Raw genomic sequence first — 23,901 nt, forward strand, 5'->3', positions numbered from 1 at the left:
GATCATAGGATGAACTGTCGTATGAGACTGCCGTCTAGGTAGAGAGGTCTGGATTCGTATGGGATCGCGAGGCCGCCACTTGTGATACTGTCGTATGGGCAGAGAGGTCTGGATCCGTATGGGATCGCGAGGCCGCCGATTGTGCTGAGACTGCCGTCTGGGTAGAGAGGTCTTGATTCGTGTGGGATCGCGAGGCCGCCACTTGTGATACTGTCGTATGGGCAGAGAGGTCTGGATCCGTATGGGATCGCGAGGCCGCCGATTGTGCTGAGACTGCCGTCTGGGTAGAGAGGTCTGGATTCGTGTGGGATCGCGAGGCCGCCACTTGTGATACTGTCGTATGGGCAGAGAGGTCTGGATCCGTATGGGATCGCGAGGCCGCCGATTGTGCTGAGACTGCCGTCTGGGTAGAGAGGTCTGGATTCGTATGGGATCGCGAGGCCGCCACTTGTGATACTGTCGTATGGGCAGAGAGGTCTGGATCCGTATGGGATCGCGAGGCCGCCGATTATAAGAGGTCTTGGTATGTATAGTAGGAATCCCCTGTCCTTAGGTGGTAGATATATGTGGTTGCACTATTGTAAATAGGTTCTAGGGAGGGGGTAACGTTCTGGCTGGGTTAGTGAGGCTCTGATGAGCGGGTTCTATCTGATCCGAAAACCCAAGCAGAACAGTATACCCGATTGAAAAAAGACACACGTACCCATAACTGAGCTAACTAACTACCGTCCCATTTCACTCCTCCCACTGATGAGTAAACTCTTGGAAAGACTTATTAATACTCAGCTCATGGGTTATTTAGAATCCCACAGCAAATATGACCCCTTCCAATCCGGTTTTAGACCCAACTACTCCACTGAAACCACCCTCATAGGGATCACAGATCACATTAAACATGCCCTGGACAATAATAAGGCAGCGCTACTGGTACTTCTGTATTTGTCCGCGGCTTTTATTACCATGGCCACCAGATGCTACTCCATAGACTGAGTGAGATAGGTGTCCAGGGACTGGCACTCAAATGGTTCGCCAGTTTCCTGTACCAGCGAAACCAAACTGTTAATTTGGGCCCTTTTCGGTCTCTCACTCTGGAGCTCACAAAGGGGTACCACAGGGCTCTTGTCTCAGCCCTTCTCTATTCAATGTATACCTCGCCCCCCTTGCCAAGATCATCAGAGACCATGGATTCACCCCATATTACTATGCGGACGATACCCAACTCTTTTTATCTTTTGACAATGACACGATCTCTACTAAATCTCTATTTGCGGAAGGAATGCAAGCTATCTCTGGATGGATGACGCAAAATTTCCTTCAGCTTAATGCAGCCAAAACTGAAATCCTACTGTTAGTCCAAACCCTGTGGTATCCCGACCGGTGGCCCGCAGAGTTGGGCTCAGCTCCCACCCCTAAATCTGTGGCGAAAAACCTGGGCATCTGACTGGACCACTCCCTAACTATGAGAGACCAAGTTTTGGCCACTACTGGCACCTGCTTTCACACACTGAGCCTCCTCTGCAGAGTGTTCCACCTCCTTCCCCTAACTGTCCGCAAGACCTTAATACAATCCTTGACTACTAGCCGATTACTGCAATGCCCTGCTTATGTCTGCCAACAAAGCTATGTTGAACAGACTGCAGGTGGTTCAAAATACAGCAGCCCGCTTTGCTCTCAACCGGCCCCCCAGAACCACTTCCAGACCACTTTACGGAAGCTTCACTGGCTTCCCACACGCCAGAGAATTAAGTTTAACATTTGCAATTTAGTCCACAAGTCACTACATGGTAGAGGTCCTAGTTATTTTGCCGAATAAACTCAAATATTATCTGCCCGGAAGATCTCTTCGCTCAGTAGATAAAGCCTTACTTGCTCTTCCCCAGTACAAAAACCTCAGGGCAGGAGGCAAAGCTTTTACATATCTTGCCTCCACGTATTGGAACCAATTGCCCATCCATTTACGCAAGTGCACTAATCCACTCCACTTCAGAAAACTCCTAAAGACTGAACTGTTCAGTCATTGACCCCACCTAACTCTGCATATACCACTCCGGGGGTTATTCCAGCGCTTTACAAATTCAATAAATAAATATTTACTAACATTTTGCGCCAAAGTGACACAAAGTGGCACAAAATGTTTATTTGAAATTTACTTTCCAGCACAAAACTTAATTTGCGCTGGAAAGTTGCCTGAAAGTAACACAAAGCAGCGCCATTAAAGTGGCGTTCCATGGGTGATAAATGCGCTTTCCCAAGCAAACACCTGTGGTTTTTTTTTATGCAAAACCCTTACTACTAAACAAAAGTAGACAGTGTTTTGAAAAAACAATAACACCATTTTGACACTGGCATAATTGAGGAGAAATGCTTTTACTTCTCCAATAGTTACCAATTTTGCATTTATGCTGCACTGTACAGCACACATACAAAGTAGGAAAAGTTTAAATGTTAGACTAAGCATAGCACTGTGTAGTGGAAGTATAGCCTACTAGTAGAAAAACCTATGTTAGAATTGACACATTTTTTTGGCTTCAAGTCTAGCATTGCAAATATTTTAGCAAATATGGTGAAATTTATAGCATGTAGGTAGGCCTGGGCGGTACTCGCTGAGTTCAACAAGCTGCAGAGGTTTAGTACGTTATGCTGATTTTTAGGGCGAGGAGCTTGTCCTGCACTGTAAAATCAGCACAAACAGAACCTTATGGCGTGCCAGAGAGCGCTGCTTCTTTCTGCAGGTTGAGTAGATTTTCTACTTGAGCAACTGCTTTCTCAACGTGAATGGTAGTGACCTGCTGCGACCGTCCACATTGAGAAATCTAGCCGGGAGGCGGTCTCGCGCTTGATTTTCTCGCTTGCGGTTGCCAACTTAACATTGGCTTGTGCATGGGCTGTTGGAGTCAGTCGAACCTAGGCTAAGATCTGGATTTGCTATCCCTGTTAATTTGTTGGCTTGCCCGTCTCTACATTAAGGGTGCTGCATTGCTTAACGTTGGCGCGCAACGTACAAGACAAGCATTTGCAATGCAATAGGTCTCGCATTTACGCGAATTTGAGCTATTGGCACTTTAAATGACAATGCCTTTTATTTATGTTTTGGTTTTAAAAACATAAATAAACGGCATTGTCATTTAAAATGACAATAGCTTGAACACGCGTAAATGCGAGTCCTATTACATTGCAAATGTTATAACGTTGTGCCCCCCCTTGCCCCGCCCTAACGAAAGTGGCCTGCACTATTAATAAAATAAATAAATAAGCGTGTCCGCTATAGTTAAAGCAGACGCGCTATAATTTTAATAAATACATTACGAAAGTGGCCAGCGTTAGGTAAATAAATAATTAAGAGTGTCTGCTATAGTTAAAGCGAACGCCTACAATTTTAATAAATAATTTATGAAAGCGGTCAACGTTAAGTAAATAAATAATTAGGCGCAGCCGCTATAGTTAAAGCGGATGCGCTATAATTTAAATATATACATTAGTAAAACCAGAGGGCCTGCTGAAATGTCGTGGGTGGAATAAGAAAGATCATTAAAGAAAAAAGAGCTTACCGACTTATGAAAGAGACTGTGTAACACAACAAGTAAAAGATCCAGTCCTCATGGGAGGTAACAAACAGCAACAAGGCGGTAACAAGGAGGGACTAGCAAGCCTCATAATCTATCGGAAGCCAGTTTTTACCAAGGACAATGAAACTAGCCAATAAAAAATATGGGAGGAGAGTAGGTGAGGCTTCCACAGCATACTCTACTACAGAATGCCTACCAGAGCGAGCAGCGCATGTGCGCAGCCGCTAGGCTCGACCTAAAAACAGGCCACTGAATCCATTTCTTCAGCCATTTCTGGAACATGCAACTGCTGCTCTTCAGCCTAAATTCCAAAGATGCTGCTAATTCTTGCATCTGTACATGTGGATGTAACTGAACATGGGGTCTGATGCACAGAATTTTTTTTGCGGTTGAAGAGACTTGTACCAATCCCATTTAAGAAGTTGATAAAGCTTTACTGACCCCTAAATTGTGACTGCCGCTGGATATTGATTCAGTATTTACAAGCGGTGTGTTGTGGGTGTCCCTTCCAAACACCAAATTTGTACCAGCTGTCTCAATGGTTTTCCACCAGAATTCCAGGTGCAAAACATTGAAAGTTTATTAACTTCCAAGTTTGGATGGTAACATATTAGTAAAAGGGAAGGAGGTACCTTTGGACCCGTTCTCCTTTGTGAATTGTTGAAAAGGTTTCCGGAGGACCAGTGTTAACTCTTATAGAATATGCTTTTTTTTTTAATAACCCTTTTATTCTGTGAGGAAATTAGGCTGTTGTATAAAACACCTTTATTTCAAAGCAATCACATACATAGTGGGCTGCTGACCCTTGTAGGCCACCGTCCTTGAGATTGCCACCAACTAGAGTGAGGTGCCATTTGTGGCCTACCTTATGAATAGTTCGCAAAATTCACCACTGGTTGTAAAAGTGAATGCTTTTTGTGACCTGTATATAGATACATCTGGGCCTGGACAGTTTAAAAACTTGGTACTTTTTGAGAGGGTAGCAAGCCGGATGAAACTCCTTGTATTCTCATATAGGAAACTACTTGTATTTAAATGTCTGTTCTGCAATTTTTTTTGATGCAGTATTAATCTCTAATTAAGAGTGATAAGCTAATTTTGCAGGTATGCAGGTAAGCAATCCTAAATGCAGGTGACCCCACACTTTCAGGATAAGCTGAGAGGGAATGTATTCTGCAGCCATTGTACTGGTGAGGAGAGGTGAAGCCAGTCAATACAATCCACAGTGCAATAATCGTCAAATACATCTAATGGGATGGCAAACAAATCAACAAGTCCCATCAGGTCTGTCTGTATAACCCATTATATAACTAGGGCCCTAGTTTTTCTCTCCTTACTTACCTTGGTACCTTAGCCATCATGTCTTCCATGTTGAATACACTAAACAATTTCCTATCTTTTCAAAGTCCATCAGTTAACAATCCAAACGGCCATTTTGCCTGCTTAGAGTTAATGCTGATGCACAGCTTTTATTCAGTCTTTAATAATATTCATTCAATGAAAGAACACGCACAGGTAAAGGCAATTGGGAAGAGCGTGACTGTTACTGCAACCATAAGCAGTGGCTTGCTTGCTTCAGATGTTACAGTGAACAGCTTTGCATCACTCTAATCTAGATGTCACTGCTTAAGTCCAGGAAGTAACTCAATTGTACGGTCACATTCTCGCCTAAAATATATTTCATTCCACAAATCTAATTTTACTCGTTCTGCATTTCTGTGAAATAAAGCGTTCGAATGTTGAAAAAAGTAGAAAACAATCTGTATAATTGATACAGTACGTGAATGCATTCATTCAATTGTACTTTAATGCTGTGTATTAATTACACGTCGCAATAACTAGCTGCAGCAACGTACTCATTGTTGACTTTCCAAAAAAGGGGGAGGATCAACAAAGAACCGCCATTACAATAGTATAAAACGTCAAACCCTGCAGGAGGAAGCGCTGCACAAAGAAAGAAGCCTTTGTTACCCTGATTAAGTAAGTCCATTGTAGCAATTAGTTAATGAGGGTGAACGCTTTGGATACCTGACTGACTTTGAGGTTTTTGCTGTGCTACTGAAAACTATATCTGCATTAAAATTAATATCTCAAACTGACCGTGGCTCCATTTTCAAGGGAATCTATTGAAAAATACTTTTGAAAGATTATAATGGAATGTAAAATCTGTCATGGAAAAACTAAATAACGCAAAAGCGAAACTTAATCAGGGAAATTACACTGAGAATCACAGAGGCTATTTGTGAACTCTAGAAAAATAAGACTTTTTAGCACAATTTCTGTTAATCTTTAAGTTGTTACATTTTTAGCACAATTTCTGTTAATCTTTAAGTTGTTACAGAAATTCGGTCATTGCTTAAATAAAACTTTTCGCATGCTGTGCTATATTTTTTCATTATTCTGCAATGTTGAATGTTGGGTCTGTATCAAATACTAATATTTAGAGGAGCCTAGCACGCATCCAAGATGGTCGCGTGAGCACAGGGCTCCCCGGACCCTCGCTGCTCCTCGGAACTTATCCTGACTTTATCCTGATTTGGTTGACGGATTCTGGAAGATGAACGTTGGCTGAACCCTAAACTCTTTTCAGAAACCAAATCGGACCTGGGAGACCTGATCTATGGTGGTTTGAACTTTTGAGGCCCAACTGATGGCTGTGCCCGGTGCGAAGGTGAACTGTGGAGCCGGGGCATAGTTGAACAACAACGGCATCGGGGCTGTGCCAGTGGCCGTCCCATCACTTTCGGTTTCACTTTTGGATCTCCGAGTGGCTGGACCGTGGAGTCGCTTTGTGCGGCTGGGTTTTCACTCGGCCTTCGCCTGGTGCCTTTGCCTCCGCCTGATACCAGTGTGCCCATTGACTTTGATCCTCTCGCACCGCCAGATTGCGGTCTCTGGTACGGCTCGTGTCTGCTTCGCCTGTGCCCCTTCGCCGCTCGCTCGGTGGTCCCCTTCGGCGAGCGTGGTTCAACATGGGTGGCAGGGGGGATCCCGAGAGGCGTAAGACCAAGACATCCCTACGTGGGGGACCGGTCCAGACTAACAACATGGACCGCTACACCCAAGGTAAAGGGTCCCCTGGGGCGGCCAGTGTTCTCCCGGATGACGCTGGTGGTGTTCCGTCCGTCCCTCCGGATTTGTCATTGCAGGACATCATGGGCGCCATTAACGGCATCAAGGAGACCATCGCTAAGCAGTACGAGGCCTTGGCCCGTAAAATCGACACGGTGGCCATTGATGTTAGGCTAATTCGGGCGGATCTCTCTAAGACCAATGAGAGGATTCAATCGCTGGATTTGCAGACGTCCACCCTTGGTACGGATGTGTCGGACCTGCAGACTGCTCTTGGCGACCTCAAGTCGGCCAACGACCTGATGGAACGGCGGTTGGAGGACTTCGAGGGACGGGCTCGACGCAATAACATCCGCGTCATAGGTGTTCCAGAGACCTCCGACAATCGCCCGATTGATCTTATGGTTGAGGATCTCATCCTCAACCAGCTTGCCCCCACTGGCCTGAGTAAGTTCTTTGCCGTGGAGCGGGCCCATCGAGTCCCAGGCGGTCGGCCGCGACCGGGGGCTCCCCCGAGGCCTATTGTTGCAAAACGTTTTCACTACAGAGACCGAGATGCGATTCTGCAGGCCTCACGGGTACATGGCCCGGTCCGATATGAGAACTCATCCGTTAACTTTTTCCCGGACTTCACCCAACTTGTCCAGAAGCAGCGGATGGGCTTCCAGGGGGTGAAGCGTCGTCTCCGGGACCTGGGTCTTAAGTACTCTATGCTTTTTCCTGCTAGGCTCCGAGTGGAATACGAAGACCGGACTACCTTTTTTGACTGTCCTGCGACTGTGAGTGACTGGCTGGATTCTCTGCCGGACCGGGGTGACCGGCCTGGGCCTTCTGGTGGTACCGAGGGTGGCGGGCCTCTTTCGGAGTGACTTTTGGTCCTTGACTTTGACATTTTGTTTTGTTCGGCTGGGTTCTACTTCTTTTGTACATTTTGTTTAAATATGATCTGTGTTGGGGGCGGGCAGGGACGGGTCCCTTTCCTCCTCCGGGGTCTTTTCGTAGAATGGGGTTTCTAGGGCGACAGGCACACTGCAAGTTGGGGTGGTTTTTTGGACCGCAGGGGTGCAGGGTGGGGGGAGTTGAATTTGGGGGGGGGGGGTGGGTGGGAGGGGTTGTTTGGATTTGTGTTTTTTGTTTTCAAGGCGAGGTATTGGCTCTGTTTCAGTTTCAGGTGTCGCGCTATTTGTTGGGGGACCCTTGACCTACTGGAGGGGATGGAGGGGGACGGGTTGAGATTGCTGTCTTGGAACGTCAATGGATTGGGGGATCGTATCAAACGGGGTGTTGTGCTGCAATATTTGCGTCGTTTGACTCCTGATGTGGTATTCTTACAGGAGACGCATTTGGTTGGTAATGTTTGTCATGCCATGAACAGGGGGGGCTACCGACTCGTGGCCCATTCCGGTTTCACCACCGGCTCTAGAGGGGTGGGCATTCTCCTACGATCTTCACTTCCACTAGAGATCACCAGGGTTGTCCTAGACGATAGAGGGCGCTATGCGGCCCTGACTGGGAGGTGGGAGGGACAGTCCCTTTCCTTGGTTTCGGTTTATGTTCCCCCGGGCCTCCAGAACTCCACTTTCTCAGACTTGGGTCGTATGCTGCTTGAGCTTCCTGACAGTCTTTTGCTTATGGGTGGGGATTTTAATTTGGTTGTTTCGGGAGATCTGGATCGCCACCCGCCCAGGGCCCTCCCTGCTGCCCAAGCGTGGCTCGGCGGGCTCTTGGATACCCTCGGTCTGGTGGATTGCTGGAGGTTAATGCATCCGACACAGTGTCAGTACACATTTCACTCTGGGGCCCATGGGAGTCTCTCCAGATTGGATTATTTTCTTATGCCCGCGGCCCAGACTGCCCGGATTCGAGAGGTTAAGCACCTGGCCCGGGGTATCTCTGATCATTCCCCACTGTGGTTGCTTTTTGACACCGGGACGCGGTCCGCTGGGCGGATCGCCCCTATTAACCCTTGGTACTTGCGAGACCCCAAGATTCGTGATAGCCTTGTTAAGTCGATTGATCAGTATTTTCTCGAGAATGAGGGGTCGGTGCTGTCCTCAGTGTCCCTGTGGGAAGCCTTCAAAGCAGTGCTCCGCGGGCACGCCCTATCCCAGATAGTGGAGGCTAAGAGGGTTAAGAATGAGGCGGTGGTGAAGCTGGAGACTGAAATATCGGGGCTGGAGGCGGCTCTGGAGACGGGTGTCACTCAGGATGGGCTTCACGCCCTCAGCTTGAAGCAGTTTGAATATAAGTCTCTTGTTACTGACGCTGCCAAGACCATGTATAGGGAGCAGCAGGGTAGGTTGTATGATGCCGGGGACAAGGCGGGTAAACTGATTGCTTGGTTGGATAAGAAGGAGAGAGTGAATCGTGTGGTCCCGGAGCTTCGGGTTTCGGATGGAGTGTGTGTGACTGACCCTGGTGAGATTGTGGAGTGTTTTGCGGACCACCTCCTCCCCGGTGTCTGATAGAGATGAGAATGACTCTCGTCTCTTGCTGCGGGATATCTCCTTGCCCGGCTTATCCGTCGAGGACCGTGAGCAGATGGAGGCCTCCCTGTCTGTCGATGAGATTGCTACCGCGATTCGTTCCCTTCGCTCGGGCAAGGCTATGGGCCCCAATGGACTGCCGATTGAACTGTATAAACTACGCCCGGATAAAATCGCGCCCTTCCTCCGTCGTATGTTTCTGGAGTCGCTCGAGCGGGGTTCCCTTCCCGACGACCAGCGTCTGGCTACCATAGTTGTGATTCCCAAGGACGGTAAGCCACGAGACCGCTGTGCCTCATATAGGCCTATTTCCCTACTAAATGCCGAACCGAAAATCCTTGCCAAGGTCCTCGCTAATCGCTTGCTGAGAGTTAGATGTGATTTGATACATCCGGATCAATGCGGCTTTATCCCGCATCGTAATACCGCTCTCAACTTGCGGCGTCTCCATGGTGTCCTCGCTAGGGCGGAGTACTTCTCTGAACCGGCCATATTGGTTTCCTTAGACGCCACGATGGCCTTTGATACCATCGAGTGGCCATTCCTTTGGGCCGTCTTGGCGAAGTTTGGCTTTGGGGAGGGATTGATTAGTTGGGTTAAGCTCCTCTATGCTGGACCAATGGCTCAGGTTGTTGTCAATGGGCGGGTTTCTCGGCCCTTCGCTCTCGGGAGGGGTACTAGGCAGGGGTGCCCGTTGTCCCCTCTGCTCTTTGCTCTCGCCTTGGAACCGCTCGCTGCCTGGCTCCGCTGGGAGCCCTCGATCAGAGGGATCCGGTGGGCCCCGGGCTTCGAGGATCGGGTCTCGTTGTACGCGGATGACATTCTTTTGTACCTCACCTCGCCGCGGAAGTCGCTCAATGTGCTTTTTGATGTTCTTACTTCCTTCGGGAGAAATTCGGGTTTGATAATTAACTGGTCCAAATCTTGCATGTATCCTATCTCCGGTGGCCTTCCTCTCTTGCCGCCTCGGCTTCCGATCCAAACATCTCAATCCGGCTTTAAATACTTGGGGGTGTACGTTTCGTTGGATCCGGCGGTCCGCTACGAGCAGAATCTCCTGTCTCCCCTCCGGCGTTTGAGGGTGGATACGGCTCGGTGGTGTAAGTTGCCCTTGTCTCCACTTGGTCGCGCAGCACTGTTTAAAATGATGTCCCTTCCCAGATTTCTTTACGCACTCCAGAACTCCTTCGATATCATTCCGGCGGCCTACTTTAGGGAAGTGGAGAGTTTGCAGAGGAGACTGGTTTGGGACGGTCGTGCGCGTATCGCTTTGGCAAAGCTGACTCTTCCCTGGTACGACGGGGGCATCGCGCTTCCTGACATTAGAAGGTACTATTGGGCCTCCCAGCTGGCTGCCATTAACCATGCTACGTACGCTCCTGGTTCGAACCCGGCATATGAGATGGATAAATTCCTGCTTCCCGGCGGTACCTATAACAGAGCGCTTTACTCTCGGTCTGCCGGAAGGACCCTCACGGGCCCTACTAGGATTGCGGTACGTGTGTGGAAGGCGGCGAATGTAGCTGTGGGCTGGAGTGAGCGTTTAACGTGTGCTACTCCTTTATTCGCCTCAGAGCGCTTGGGAAACCTCTGGACAACGAAAGGCTTTGAGCACTGGGATACGATCGGCATTAGCAGAGTGGGGGACCTATAGTTTAAAGGCGCGGTTAAATCCTTCGCGGCGCTTCAGAGCGAGTACGAGCTTAGTGAAAGGGAGTTCTTCCGCTATGCCCAGGTTCAGCACGCCCTGCTCTCGGTCTTTGGGGAGGGGACCACGGTCCCTGTCTCTTCGCCTCTCGAGGACCGTATACTCGACGGACATGTCCCCGACAGTACTATCTCCCCGATTTATAAAAAACTAATAAATAATCGGGCTGATCTCTTGGTGCGTCTTCGGGAGGCGTGGACGGGTGATGGGGTTGAGTTGGACGACGAGGACTGGCAGTCTGCGCTGTCATCCCCTAAGGAGGTTGCCATCCCGGCCCGTCTCCGTCTGGTCCAGCTTAAGATTCTCCATCGTGTCTATGTGACGGGTCCCAGTTTGGTCTCGGCGGGGTTTTCTGATGACGGGCTCTGTAAGCGTGGCTGCGGGCTCAGTGCCACCTTCCTCCATATCCTCTGGGAGTGCCGCGAGGTGGCGGGATATTGGCGCCAGGTGCATGATATTATGAAACGAGTCACTGGGGTCGCTCTGCTGCCGGAGGTGCGCCGATGTGTTCTGAATGTGTGGGAGCCCAATGACTATAATGCGGGCCAGGCTCGGTGGGCGGCCCTTGGGAACATGATCGCAAAGAGAGATATTGCGCAGCTTTGGGGTTCCCAACGGCCTCCCACCGTGTCCGTATGGAAGGAGAACATGGACTGGTGCATGTTCAGGGAGAAGTCGGTGTATGTGGCTCGTGGTAAACCGGGGGCGTGGGGTAGAATCTGGGGTCAGTGGAATGTGTATCGAGGGACTATCTGTTCTCCCCCCCTGGTGGATACGTCTGAGGTTGCCTTGTCCCCCTGATCCTTGAGGGTTCCTTGCTTAATTTGTTCATCTGTGTATAGATTTGGTTTTCCCGTGGCCCCCCCTCCCTCTCAGACCCCCCCTTTTTATTGACCACCCTAGGGTGGTCGGGTGTGGAGTTCCTCTACTGTGGTTAGACGCCCTTTCAATGTTTTTCGCCTTGCTTTTTGTTTTTCTTTACTTTTGTTGATATTTATGTAAAAAGGGTATATCCTGACGTCCCTTATGTGCAGTCTGATCTCCTGTAATTTAGCGGAGCCCCGGTGGGCCAGTCAGTGTTTTTTGAACTGCTTGATCATTTCTGAATACTAGCGGCCGGCCCAGGAGGTTGTAGGCCCGTGCTTGTACCCTTTTTCTCTGCACAATAAAAATAAAAAAAATAAAAATACTAATATTTAATAAAAATGAATGTGGCTCCATATAAAAGTTAATCCTTTATCGAGAAACGCTTTTGAAAAAATTAGATGTAATATAAAAATGGAGATAAAAAAAGAAGCGCACGTGTTGACGGAACAGCTATCGAAAAACAGGAATGTTATTCCTGAACTTTCTCGGGCTGCTGAAAAAAATAGACTCAAAAGGTCAGAGTTCCTTGTGACTCTGTTCCATGTTGTTGAAATAGTTAAATCCAATCAAATCAAGGCTGCTGAAATGGAAAGTAACCGTGTCCATGTTGCCCACTGCCAGAAGTGAGTGAAGCCTTGGTAATCTGGGGAGCTGCCGGGCCATCATAAAAATAAAAAAAATATATTTTAAGGAAGAAAAATTATTTTAACAAACCCACACACATTGTCCCGTCAGCCCTACCTAACAAGAAGGGAAATATTCTTGTGGCGGATGTCCACATTGTGCACAAGCAAAATGCTGTCACTTTCAAAGAAGGAAGCCGATGACAGAACTGGGCTGTCCCACTGTAGTGGTGCTGGAAGCAAACAATGAAAGGCAATTTAGGAGACCAATGGATGAACACCACTGACCAACAGCTCCTCTATGTATATTAATATATATTACTTTTTTTAAAACAATAGTCTGGCAAGACAGCTAAAGCAGTCTCAAAGGCCAGACCTAAAACAAGGGCCCGCCTTACCAATCCGACATTGCCAGACAGGAAGTGACGAGGCAGCGAGACAGGAAGTGACAAGGCAGCAGGTCAGGACTCCCACCACGTGACTTCACCTGGCAGAGGAGAACGCCAAGCTGTCTAGAGTGATCACTTCCAGCTTAGATCAGACGCTGTAACGGCCGATGGCGCTCATTCACAAGTGTTGTCCATCAGTGCTTCCAATGGCAAACTTCCCTGCAGATGTTGCGCTTCTTGGCAGCGATCAGTCTATGCTCTTCATTTCCATGGGACCTGGGAGCCAATCGCTTCTGATACACTTGCTTCCGACGCCATCTAACGAAGAGATGGGTACACTGTGCACAGTTAAAAGCCCATACGCTGCCACCCCTGCGAGCCCCACTGCAGGGTAACCTGTAAGTGAGTGCGGGTCAGGGGTAGAGTCCAACAGACATGTCGGAAGGGAGAAGCCACCGTTTCTATCAAGAAGGTAAGAGAACTTCTACAGTGAGCCTGGTGTGTGCGCGCGCGTGTGTGTCTGTGTGTGCGTCTGCGCAAGCGCGTCTCAGAAGCGCGTCCACAGACCCCGACCCCAATCGCTGCGCGTGCCCCGGTCTGTCTCCCTTGAGAGGTATCTTGGCGACAATAGGTCTCGAGAGCGAGACCTAAAAAACTACACCATGCGGCAATTGGGCAAAATTTCCACGAACTCCGCCGGAGGAGTGGAGTCTACTGCCCACCGCTAAAGTAGAGGTGGGCAAGCCAACAAATTAACAGGGAGAGCAAAGCCAGCGCATAGACAAGGGTCGAAAGGCTCCAACAGCCCATGCAAAAGTCAAGCCTTAAAATTATTTGGCATGTAAATCAGGCAACAAACATTATTTTAGAATATTAGAAGGGCTCATCAAAATTCCAAAAAGCATATTTCTTTAACTCAAAGAAGAATTTCACCTTAGTACATCAGATTACATCACCCCATTGAGAAGTATTTTTTTTAAAGAAATACTTTTTAACCATAAACTGAGAAACATTTCTGTCCTAGCCCTGATGATAATGATATTGGTGTATTAAGGGGCACATCAGGGTACATGTGTACCCTGTATGCGGGCTATATTCTTATAATACATGGATCAAAATAATAGTCTAATACATCAAATGCATGACCTGTCTGTACAACGTACATCCTGGATCTAAGAGAGAGGCGGAACCAGCAAGGGAACATAAGCACAGTGGAAAGAGACAGACAGTGGTGAGATGTGGATGGAAGAGGGCAGCACAATCAAGAGATAGTAAGAAGTTGGCGGGAGAGTGAGAAAGAAGGGAAGAGGAGGATCTTAGTTAAGAGCAAGAAAATGTTAAAGGCTTGGTGAGAGATGAAGAGTCAATCAGGGTATTAGACGATGTAAGAGAAGCAGAATCAGCAAGAAAAGGTAAGAGGAAAGTGAGAAGGAGGAAGGGAGAAGTATATGTAGCAGGCAGAACCAGCAAGAGAGGATAAAAGGAAAGCGGAGAAGGAAAAGGGATTGGTAGATTTAGGATGGCAGAACCAGCAAAGAATATAAAAGGCTGGGTGGAGAGCAGAGAGGTGAAGGAAAGGGAGATATGAATGAAAGAGAGGCAGGCCCAGACAGAAACAGAGAGGTCAAGATGAGAGGTCAAAACTAGAAAGGAAGGACTGATGTAAGAGTGGCAGAATCAGAGAGAGGTGGTAAGATGCTTGGGGAGAGAAGAGAGGTGAAGAGGAAATAATGAAGGGTTGAAGTCGATATAAGTGCTGAACCAGCAAAGGTAGGTAAAAGGCTGTGCGAGAAATGAGTTGAAAAGTACAACATAGAGGGGAGAGGTGAATGGGCAGAATCAACAAAAAATTAAGAGGCTGGAGGAGAGGTAAAAATGGCTTTGAACTGGTGTCTAATGATAATTGCGTTACGCCTTATGCCAAAATTTGCAATTCCCTATCTCTTTATTTTCCATGTAAAGAAATAGAAAAAAAAATGTTTTTCTTTTTAAGATGCACGTGTCATCCTTCACAAAGGGAAGTGATCTCAAACCATCCTCAATGTGTCTGCGGAATTCCAACCTGCTCTCTGTGTACTCTATTACTACTCTTGACAATTCTATTAAATGTTGCTTCCAGTTGGAACCTTTCCTGCCCATGTGCTGACAGGAGATCAAAAGACTGTAGCTCCTGCCCTGACCTTCCTTCGCAATATCTCGCCTGCCTCATACTGGTTCCTACCAATGTAAAAAACGAAAAAACTGTGGTCGTTCCTCTGCTCAAAAAACCTTCAGAAGGCCCAAAACATCTCAGCATCTTCTGACATCTCTTTTCTGCCTTTTTCTACAACAAATCCCACAATATTTTATATAATGGGAAAAAGGCAGAAGTATATTGTGAGAGCTTTACTTTGGGTCAGGGGCTATGCATGATTGATTGGCAGCGTCTGAGGTGGATGCTGTTGTTTAACATTGCGGTTTCAGAACTTAAGACTATTTTATTTCATTTGGATAAGAGCTATTCCTTTTGGAAACTTGTCTCTCCAAAGGTACCCATAGCGAGTAGTCAAAGCTTACCTAAGGAGGTGATAAAAGTATTGGAACTCAAATACAGTATGTCACATTAATCATACCCTATAGGCACAATATCCAGCCAGCCTAGCTATGCTTTTAAAACAGACTAATTGAAGAAGGTGGTTATAAACATGTATTCTGCAACTAATAGTTCTCTAATATCCAACAAACTTCTTTTAATGTCTGTGTTTGTGCAAAGTGTCCTGCAAAGGGATAACGGACAGTAGGCCACCTTGCAAGACTTAAGGGCTGTGAGGTCCAGGGAAGGGGTCTAGGCTCAGATAGGAAAGGTGGAGAACCTACCTATAGTTGAGCGATTGGCCTATGGCCAGGGCCAGCTGGTAGGACAATTATATTTATTACTGTGGATAACCTGAGCTCCTTGATTGGGCTGGCTTGGCCTTTGGAGCACAGTGGTAAAAAACTGCTGCTGCCCTAGGGGTGTTGTGCACAGAGTCAGTCTGACTGTGCTCACAAAGCCAACAGGCTCATTATCATTAGGAGAATGGCAATGGGCTGGCCTGGGCAAGCACAGTATAATGTATACCTCCTCCCCTACAACAAATACTCCAAAACCTCAGGGAGTGAAAGTGAGGCCTGGGAAAACTAATGCTTTTCATGAGCAAAGTTAAAATTGGCCTAATGGGGAGGCGAGGAGGAGTATACAAGAGAAAAAGGCTGCACGGAGGGCTGAGGAGGAGAGGTGATGAGGGAATTCCATAAAGTACATCAATGCAATAGAGTGATCTGCCAATCATTGAGCCTATCGAGTCGTTTCAGAGAGGCAAATCTTGCACTGGAGTCTGGAAGGGCAAAAGTGTTTGGTTAAGTAGCCTGAGGGGTGACTGGAGTGACCCGTGGATGATGGAAATGGTCTTGCATTCAATTATCTCTTTAACCAATATCCAATCAATTTACCCGATGACAGATGCAATTTGATTATTACTTACTAAGCTAAATAGGAGTCAAGTGGTACAGTTGTGGTCCTTGTGCAATCTGGCAAGAGTCTTCTCAGATTTTAGGGATTTGCAACTTCAAATTTCTTAAACTGTAAATCTCTTGGTTACCATAGCTTTACTTTGCAAGTCAAGCACCACCCCCAACCTACCTATTTTATATTTCCTTTCCATATAGGTGTAAATTGCACAGAGTGTACTATAGTAAGTCCCTCGTGTTTTGTTGCTTTAATATACTACTAGTCTCTTAAGTGATGGTCTTCCAGTGTAACTTTTAGCAGTCTTTTTCCCATGGCCAAATATTCTTATCCCTTTTTAGCAATCTCTCCTGTACATCTTTAAGTTAGTTCAGCTCTTTGCTGAGAGAAATTGCTGTGTTTAGACACTCAGTGTGCAGGTGTGGGCCTGCCTCTGTTGCTTCTGCCTGTCAATATATTAGCTACCCCACCCATGTATGACATTTGTGCAGTCTCCTGTCCTAAAGCTTTGCAATCTGTTCTCTCTGTTGTTTGCTGCAGTACTAGCAGGTCACTCTCCTGATCTTGCATGCATTCCTTTACATTGATACCTAAATACCTGCTGAAAACGAAGCCTTATCTTGAACTTGTGTGAAGGGAAGGCTGGAGAGTCACTTCAAGTCCCGCTATGTAGGTTTGGGACAATCTGTCTTTGAATGTTTATCATGCACTGAGCTGGAAACAATTAGTGAACAATGGCGTAATCATATCGGTTTTTAAGATACCTAGGCCTAGCTTTTGACCCAGTTTGATTAATGTAATATATTTCCACCTAAATCATCTTTAAATACATGTACTTATTTTATTACAGTTAATATATATTAGCCATTTTAGTGATATCCACACTAGGTAAGCAGCTTCTTATAAAGCTGCTTTAACAATGCCAGAAAATGAATAGTCAATTGATGTCACTTTCAGTGATGTCATTTCCTGCGATGTTACAGGGGCCTCCAATTCTGCCCAGGGCCCCAGAAATCCTAGAATGTCCCTGGGAATATTCAATAGAAAATGATAATAATACTTAACATGGCCGCTGAGCAGCAAACAGACACATTTCATGATTATCCAACTGTTTATCTGGCCATCAGCACAGTGACTGTTGAATGTTGTAAGTTTCATGGTACTTGAAGTTCTTTTCTCTGAGCAGTCTGAATACTTACTGTCCCCTATCTCTATTTTTGTGTTAAATGGCTGCTATGGTTAATAAAGCAGAGAAGATAATGCATAAGCTGAAGCCTCCGGTCCTGACAGAATCTGGCCACCATGTGTAAAAGATCACATCTTCAAGCGACTCAAGTTGTTCTGTTCTGACCTCCCCCAGTAAATATCTACGACTCCTAATCAATCAGCTTTTCAGCCACTTATGTGCATAGTAACCCAGTATTCTATTACTACCCCAATTTTGATTAATATATCTGTGGCAACCTATTTATTAGTATGTGGGAAATACACAGATTATGGGCAGAGAGAAGCAATGCTTGCATAGTGACGGATCAAAGGCATGGCCAAAGCTCAAAGTTCGCACACAGAATGCCTCATTCATGAAATAGATAATTTACATTGAACCACAGGTTGATGATTTTAACCTGTAACTCCTACTTCAAGACAGAAGACTACAGCAAGGCTTGGTTGCATTTTTTTGTTATCTAGGTGACGTAGAGAAGCAGTGGGCGGGCCCATGTACTGCAGCGAGCGCTGCAGCACCTAAGAGCCCACTGCCAACAAAGCTGAAACCTTGAAAGAGTCCCATGTGCCTCTGCCCTCCACCACAGTGGGTTTGACCCCTCGCCCACTACGTGTAGCCTCCACTGCAGCTACATGCAGAGGTGTCTCTGCTGCACACATCCAAAGTGCTGAACTGCAACTGGCTTACCATTAATAGGCAACTGTTGTTTCCTGGCTCAGGGCATGTCTTGACAGTAGAGTTCCGCAAAAAATAAAATCACGCATTGTCAAAGCCAATAGGTTTTACCTTTCGAACCTATTGACTTTGCCAATGCTGTTTAAAGGACAGAAAGTGGTGGGCGCTTGGAAGAAAACACACGAGGAGAGAGCAATAGAGAGCCTGATGGTGTTTTCTGTGGGAAGCATATGATAGAGAACAACACAAATTGCAGGGGGGAACCTTACAGTCTGTCACTGTGTCACAAGTGTGGAGTTGAAAATAGATGGCAAGATCAGAGAGGTCACACGTTGGCTACGGGAATACATCAGTATAGATTGCCTTTTAGGGAATGTCATTAGAAGCTAAGGGCTAGAGAAGGCTGCTATCACAAGAGAACAGACAACCACCACAGCAGATTTGAGGTAAGAGGATGCTTTCACCTTGAATCCAAGAGGTGTCTGGGGCAGATCAGGGTACATCAGATGTGAACTTGCCCCAGTATGAGTTGTCAACCTCTATAGAGGAGACATAGCTGCCAGTGGTGGGCCAGGCTCTTCACCAAGAGTACCTTCAAGACTTTGCTTGAAGTTGTTTGTTCTTACAATGCTGACTTTGCTAAAGCACATTCAGTGTGTCCTACTTAGGAAGAGTTGCATTAGCACGAGACCATGGCAAGGATTTTTGTTGTATCAAAGTTGTGTACAAGGGTGGGCTATGCTACAATGAACCATTTGAACTATTAGTTACCTGGGCACATCAGAACATTCTGATAAAACTTGCCCACGTGGTTCCTTTGTTTGGACACCTCAGAATTAAAAGACTATGGAGAGGTGTTTTCCCCTTATTTGTTATGACCTAAAATGTGCATAGAAAGTGAGCACTCCTATTGCTCCAGTCCTATTTGCTAAATGAGTGGTAGGTCTAGAGGGTGAAGGTGATCCCAGTGTAAATTACAGTGGTAGGTGTATCTTTTGAGAGGGTAAGTGGTAGGAGTATCTTTTGAGGGGGTAGAGGCTGGTATAGTTGGTCCCCTTTTTCCCTTTACAAATTCTTTGAATAGAGTGGTTAGCTTATTAGGACTACCAGAATGCAGTTGTATTGAGGAGCCTTACTATCCTTGTGATAGCCGATGCCCCGATTGGCATTGCAAGTTGTGTTATGTGGAGATGTGGTTTCTAAGCTATATGAAGGCCATGTAGGAGGACATTAGTGTAACTTACAGGTTTTACTTCAAAACACCAGGCAGACTGAGAGATTTAAAGTAACTATAAAGAGCATGTTTGGGGTTTTGGAGCAATAATTAAAGAGGAAGTGAGGCAGTCACCTTCCATGCTTAGTTTTGTGCCTATCAGTGTCACAGAGGGGTGTGGGCTGTAGCCCATTTGAACTCGTGCACAGCCACCCTGTCTGTGGTCTGCTATGTTGGTGAAAGAGGGGTGGATAATTAACCTGAGGTCTCCTGCAGATTATGTGGAGGAATGGCCGAAGTGCGTGATGACCCCGCGAATGCATAGAGGGAAAAGCAATGTTTGGGTGAGGTAGAAGCTGCTGCAGAAATCGTATAACTAGACGGGCTGCACAAAAGATGAGAAGTCCAGGTAAGGCAACCTGTATAGGTTCTAGGGATAAACAGATAGAACTATTTACTATTGGAAAGAACATCGGTGAAATTAATAACTTAATTGACCTGGGACCTCGCTGTGAAAACTCTAAGCTGCATATTGTTAACAGGCTTAAGCTATACCACCGTTGTGTAGAGATGGCTGCAATCCTAGTAACCAGTGTAAAACAGAATGGCAGTGAGGTCTGAACTAAGTAAATCCAAAGGATGGCTCAGAAAAGCTGTTCAGCTCTCTCCATATCTGACACATTCATGGCAAAAGGAAAGCAGGATGCGCTGAGGCAATTCTCAGGTTTGTTTTCACTGATCTCAGGCCTGACACAGCGGTTCATGTACAACATCAACACTGAGGACACTCTCCCTGTGACGAGTCCCATGCGTAAAATATCAAGTCCAGAACATTCTCTGACATTAAGGCTAAATAGCTCTTAAGGTTGTTGAGAACTTCTGTAGTCCATGGGCAAGTCCACTAGTGTGGGGTGTGGTGTTGTGTTGAGTGTTAAGGCATTGTAATTGTTCTCACATAGTATGAGAGGCACTTCACACATTCTTCACCGGCTCTTTGGACAGTTGAGGGAAAGATCAGCAGTTTTTAACTTTCGTTTACATGACTCTGTTAAAGAGCAATTTCAGTCTTTCCTTTTTTATTTGACAGAGTAGGACCAATGATCTACTCAATTACGTAAAACACACAGAAGGTGATGGATGGGTGGAATGCTTGCAAATAGTCTACCCACTGGCAATCCCTCAGGTAGCATTCCAACCCATCATTTTCCCCCCACTGTGCCACTCTAGACAGAGGCCCACCACATGCAAATCTATACTGATCCTGCTCCTTGTGGGCAGAAGTGGCTGCATACTGACCAGGAGCAGTGGGCCAAGGGGTTGGGGGTTGGAGGGAGGGTGGGAAATCATTAAAAAAAAAAGACAACTTTTTACCGCCAACTGGAGCCTCTTCTTTCTACGTCCGCTCTGCACGGCAGGAAGCACACAGCCTCCAAGAATCTCCCGGCCAATCCCAACGCTGCCATAGCAGCGTTGTGATTGGTCTCAGCGCCGTGGTTCGGCGCTCAGACAGGGGCTGGCAGGCTGTGTATGTTCTCCATGCAGGCTGTAATACAGCCTGTGTGGAGAACATGCAAAGTGCGCATGATGCTTTGGCCTGCCCAAGACGGCCGGCCAAAGCGTCATGCGCACTTTAGATGTTGCCACCACTCCTACCCCTGTGACGAGCGGGGAGCCCAGCCCCGGTCGCCTGGCTACAACTGCAAGCTGAATGCAAAAGACAAATGATAATAACAAACGTTATCATTTTATTTTTTGCATTCAGCTTGCAGCTGCAGCAGTGGTGGTGACGCTCCTCCACCTTGGCGGAGGAGCCGCCACTACTCATGGGGCCAGTCCATCCCGACCTGCCAGGTGAGGGCCATCCAAAACGGAACACAACCCCAGACCAATTTCTGCCTTATTAGGTATTGTCAGTGAGGTGTAGCTTGGATCCTGTGGCACAACGAGCAAGGGACCCACGTCTGGAATAGCCATGGTGAGCTCTGATAACCTTGACTTCCTGCATTTGGCTTGAGAGCGCAGAATAACTGGAGAAAGAGTCAGAAACCTCTAGTCGAGAAGCCTGCAAGAAACAATGAGCCTAGCCCTGAGATCTGGTTGTAGGGTCTCTCTGAGGTTCGACTCATTAATAGGGAGTACATTTTACACTACCCATGTTGCTCAAAGAAGAGTGACTATGTCCTTGCATAGCTTGTCTTCTCTGCCTGCGGACTGTTTAAAAAATATGGAATATCTTAATGAATTTGAGGAAACATACTCTGACTTGCTGGTATAAACCTCCGGACAGAAGAACATTTTGACTGACTTCAATGCATACCAATGAACGGGCAGCAGTTTCATACTCACTTTGTAGTATAAAACTTGTTGCACAGCCCTGAAAAGGTGTATTAACAAGTCGCTGCATGTATTAGTGATACGCGGCATGAGCTCTGTAGGTTTGATGGCTGTTCTGGTTCCTGGGTGAAAATGAATGTAAAGTGTGTTGGTAATGTGGGGTACAGGACTTCTTTTTCATTATTAGACTATGACGCAGATAAAGACAGCGAGAAAGGGAGGTAGAAGCAGGAAGAAAATGCAGGGAAAGAGTGAAAGCAGGGATGAAAAAGAACCTGCAAGTGATGAAGAGTCAGCAATTGTTAGATAGTGAAATCTAAACCAGGCAGCCGTGGTGCCTGGAAACCTTGCCAATTGGCAGGCCTGGATGCAGAGGTGGGCCCATAAGAAAATTGGTTGGCTCCTGTACGTATTTTAAGTATTTATTTTACACATTGAGCACGGAACACATTAGAACAGTATGGAAGCTGTAGGCTGGATCACTCATGTCATCCGTCACTCACATAACTGGGTAATTAAAAACATGACCAGTATTACCACTACACAGCTGTCAAGAAAGCTGAGTAAATGTTCTGTGGCCTCCAGTTAATTAACACCTTTTTTTTTATAAATCTAGAGATGATATTGAGTACTTACCTTCAGGTTCATAAAATACGTCAGATCCTAGAATAATATCCACAGGAGGCAGTGTCAATAGCTCAGGCGATATGTCGCCCCAGGTGAATCCAAAAACCTTCACCCCCTGGAGGTTATTCATCTGACAGCTGCGGCGACAATTTTCCAGACATTCAGGGAGCTCTGCGCAGTCCGATAATGTTACATCTGCACCACATTTTGCCGCAACAACACCTGGCAAACTCACACCTGCTCCAAGCTAAGCACAAAGGAAAAATAATTATTATGTGCAATTTTCCATGTATATTTCAGGCACACGGGGTGGGGTGTGCAGGATTGTGAAGGGGGAAGGAGGGAAAGTTTTGACTATGACTCTTTTTCGAATAATCTTTATTTTGGTTTGAAAAACCATAAAAGATATACATGCACATATAATAAAAACATCTCAAAGGTACCGATAGACCTTAACATTTAATATTGGGAGTATGTACCCAATATAGACCTTTCTTAACAATTTAAAATAATAAATATATTTAAAAGGCAATTTTATAAAACATTAAAGGTTTCCATTGGATCACATTCTGAATAATATATACAGAGTGCATTGTGCAATTAATACTGTTCCTTTGATATGATACAAAATTAGTGCAATGTTGGTCGTAAGTTCGGTGTGAACAACCTAAAGTGCAGATGCAAAACAGGGAGAAAAGCTTGATACATTACCATTAAAATGTCATGCCTTCCCTTTTACTTACTAAACTCACGCCAAATAGATACCTGCTCACACTGAAGACAACTGGTTGTGAAGTATCTGATCTCAATATTCTTTCTGCCTCGCTACAAGATCTTATACCCAGTAATCGGCAAATGGGTTTGATTCATTTACTTCTATGTTTTATGTATGCTTGGCAGAAGAATAGTAAATGTAATTCATTTTCTTTAACACCCAAAGAACATAAATCACAACACTCAGTGCTTTCATTGTCTTTTTTATGGGCCCATTTCGACGTGTTGGCTTTTATCTGTAGTACACCGTATAGAAATTTAAGATAAAGAGATTTTGCCAACTGTGGCTGAACGTCATCTAGAAATAGCTCAGAACTCCAGGTTGGTTTCATTCAAAGAAACCGCAATGTTAGTGTGCCTGATGCTGAGCGATGGGATAAACTGTCTTGGATATGAGCCCAAAAAGTTTGTTTTAGTAGTTTTTTAGAAGCCATAGTTAAATCAGCTGGAAATTCCCAACATTTTTTAAGTCCTAGTTTATAGAACCAGTAACCAATATGTTTCAGCCATATTAGTCCTTTATTATTTTTGAACTTCGGCGTATATCTGAAAGAAACACGTTAGTTAGATTCCTCACCTTAGAATATCCACAGGCATCAGGCTGGATCCGGAAAGATTTTTGTAGCAATACCCCTTGCGCGTCGCTGGGCGTCATCTGCGGCTCCGCGTCCGTCGTTGGCGTCGTGCGCCGGAATGACGTCGGAGTACTTAGACGCCGCCCTCGCGCGCTGACGTCAGTTCTTCTTTTTTTCTGCGCCAGACAGCGCCGATCCGGGAAGAGCTTACCCCTTAGTCAATTTTTGACTAAACTTTTTGACTCTTTTTGGTCTTCTGTCGACTCGACTCTGGTGCCAG

General features: G+C 46.2%; 1 protein-coding gene across 6 annotated transcripts in view; it reads right to left on the reverse strand.

Moving 5' to 3' along the window:
- The window catches only part of METTL23 (methyltransferase 23, arginine), a 242,703-nt gene that overhangs the window by 176,446 nt on the left and 42,356 nt on the right, over positions 1-23,901 (reverse strand). For 3 of the 6 annotated variants that reach the window (XM_085616900.1, XM_085616902.1, XM_085616904.1), the window contains exon 3: positions 22,282-22,519. The exons of the other annotated variants lie outside the window; for them this stretch is intronic. In XM_085616900.1, coding sequence (XP_085473026.1) covers positions 22,282-22,519 — 238 coding nt within the window. The remainder of the gene's footprint in view (positions 1-22,281; positions 22,520-23,901) is intronic. 6 annotated transcript variants of the gene reach the window in all.

Source organism: Triturus cristatus, chromosome 7, assembly GCF_964204655.1.
Source record: "Triturus cristatus chromosome 7, aTriCri1.1, whole genome shotgun sequence".
Lineage (NCBI taxonomy): Eukaryota > Metazoa > Chordata > Amphibia > Caudata > Salamandridae > Triturus > Triturus cristatus.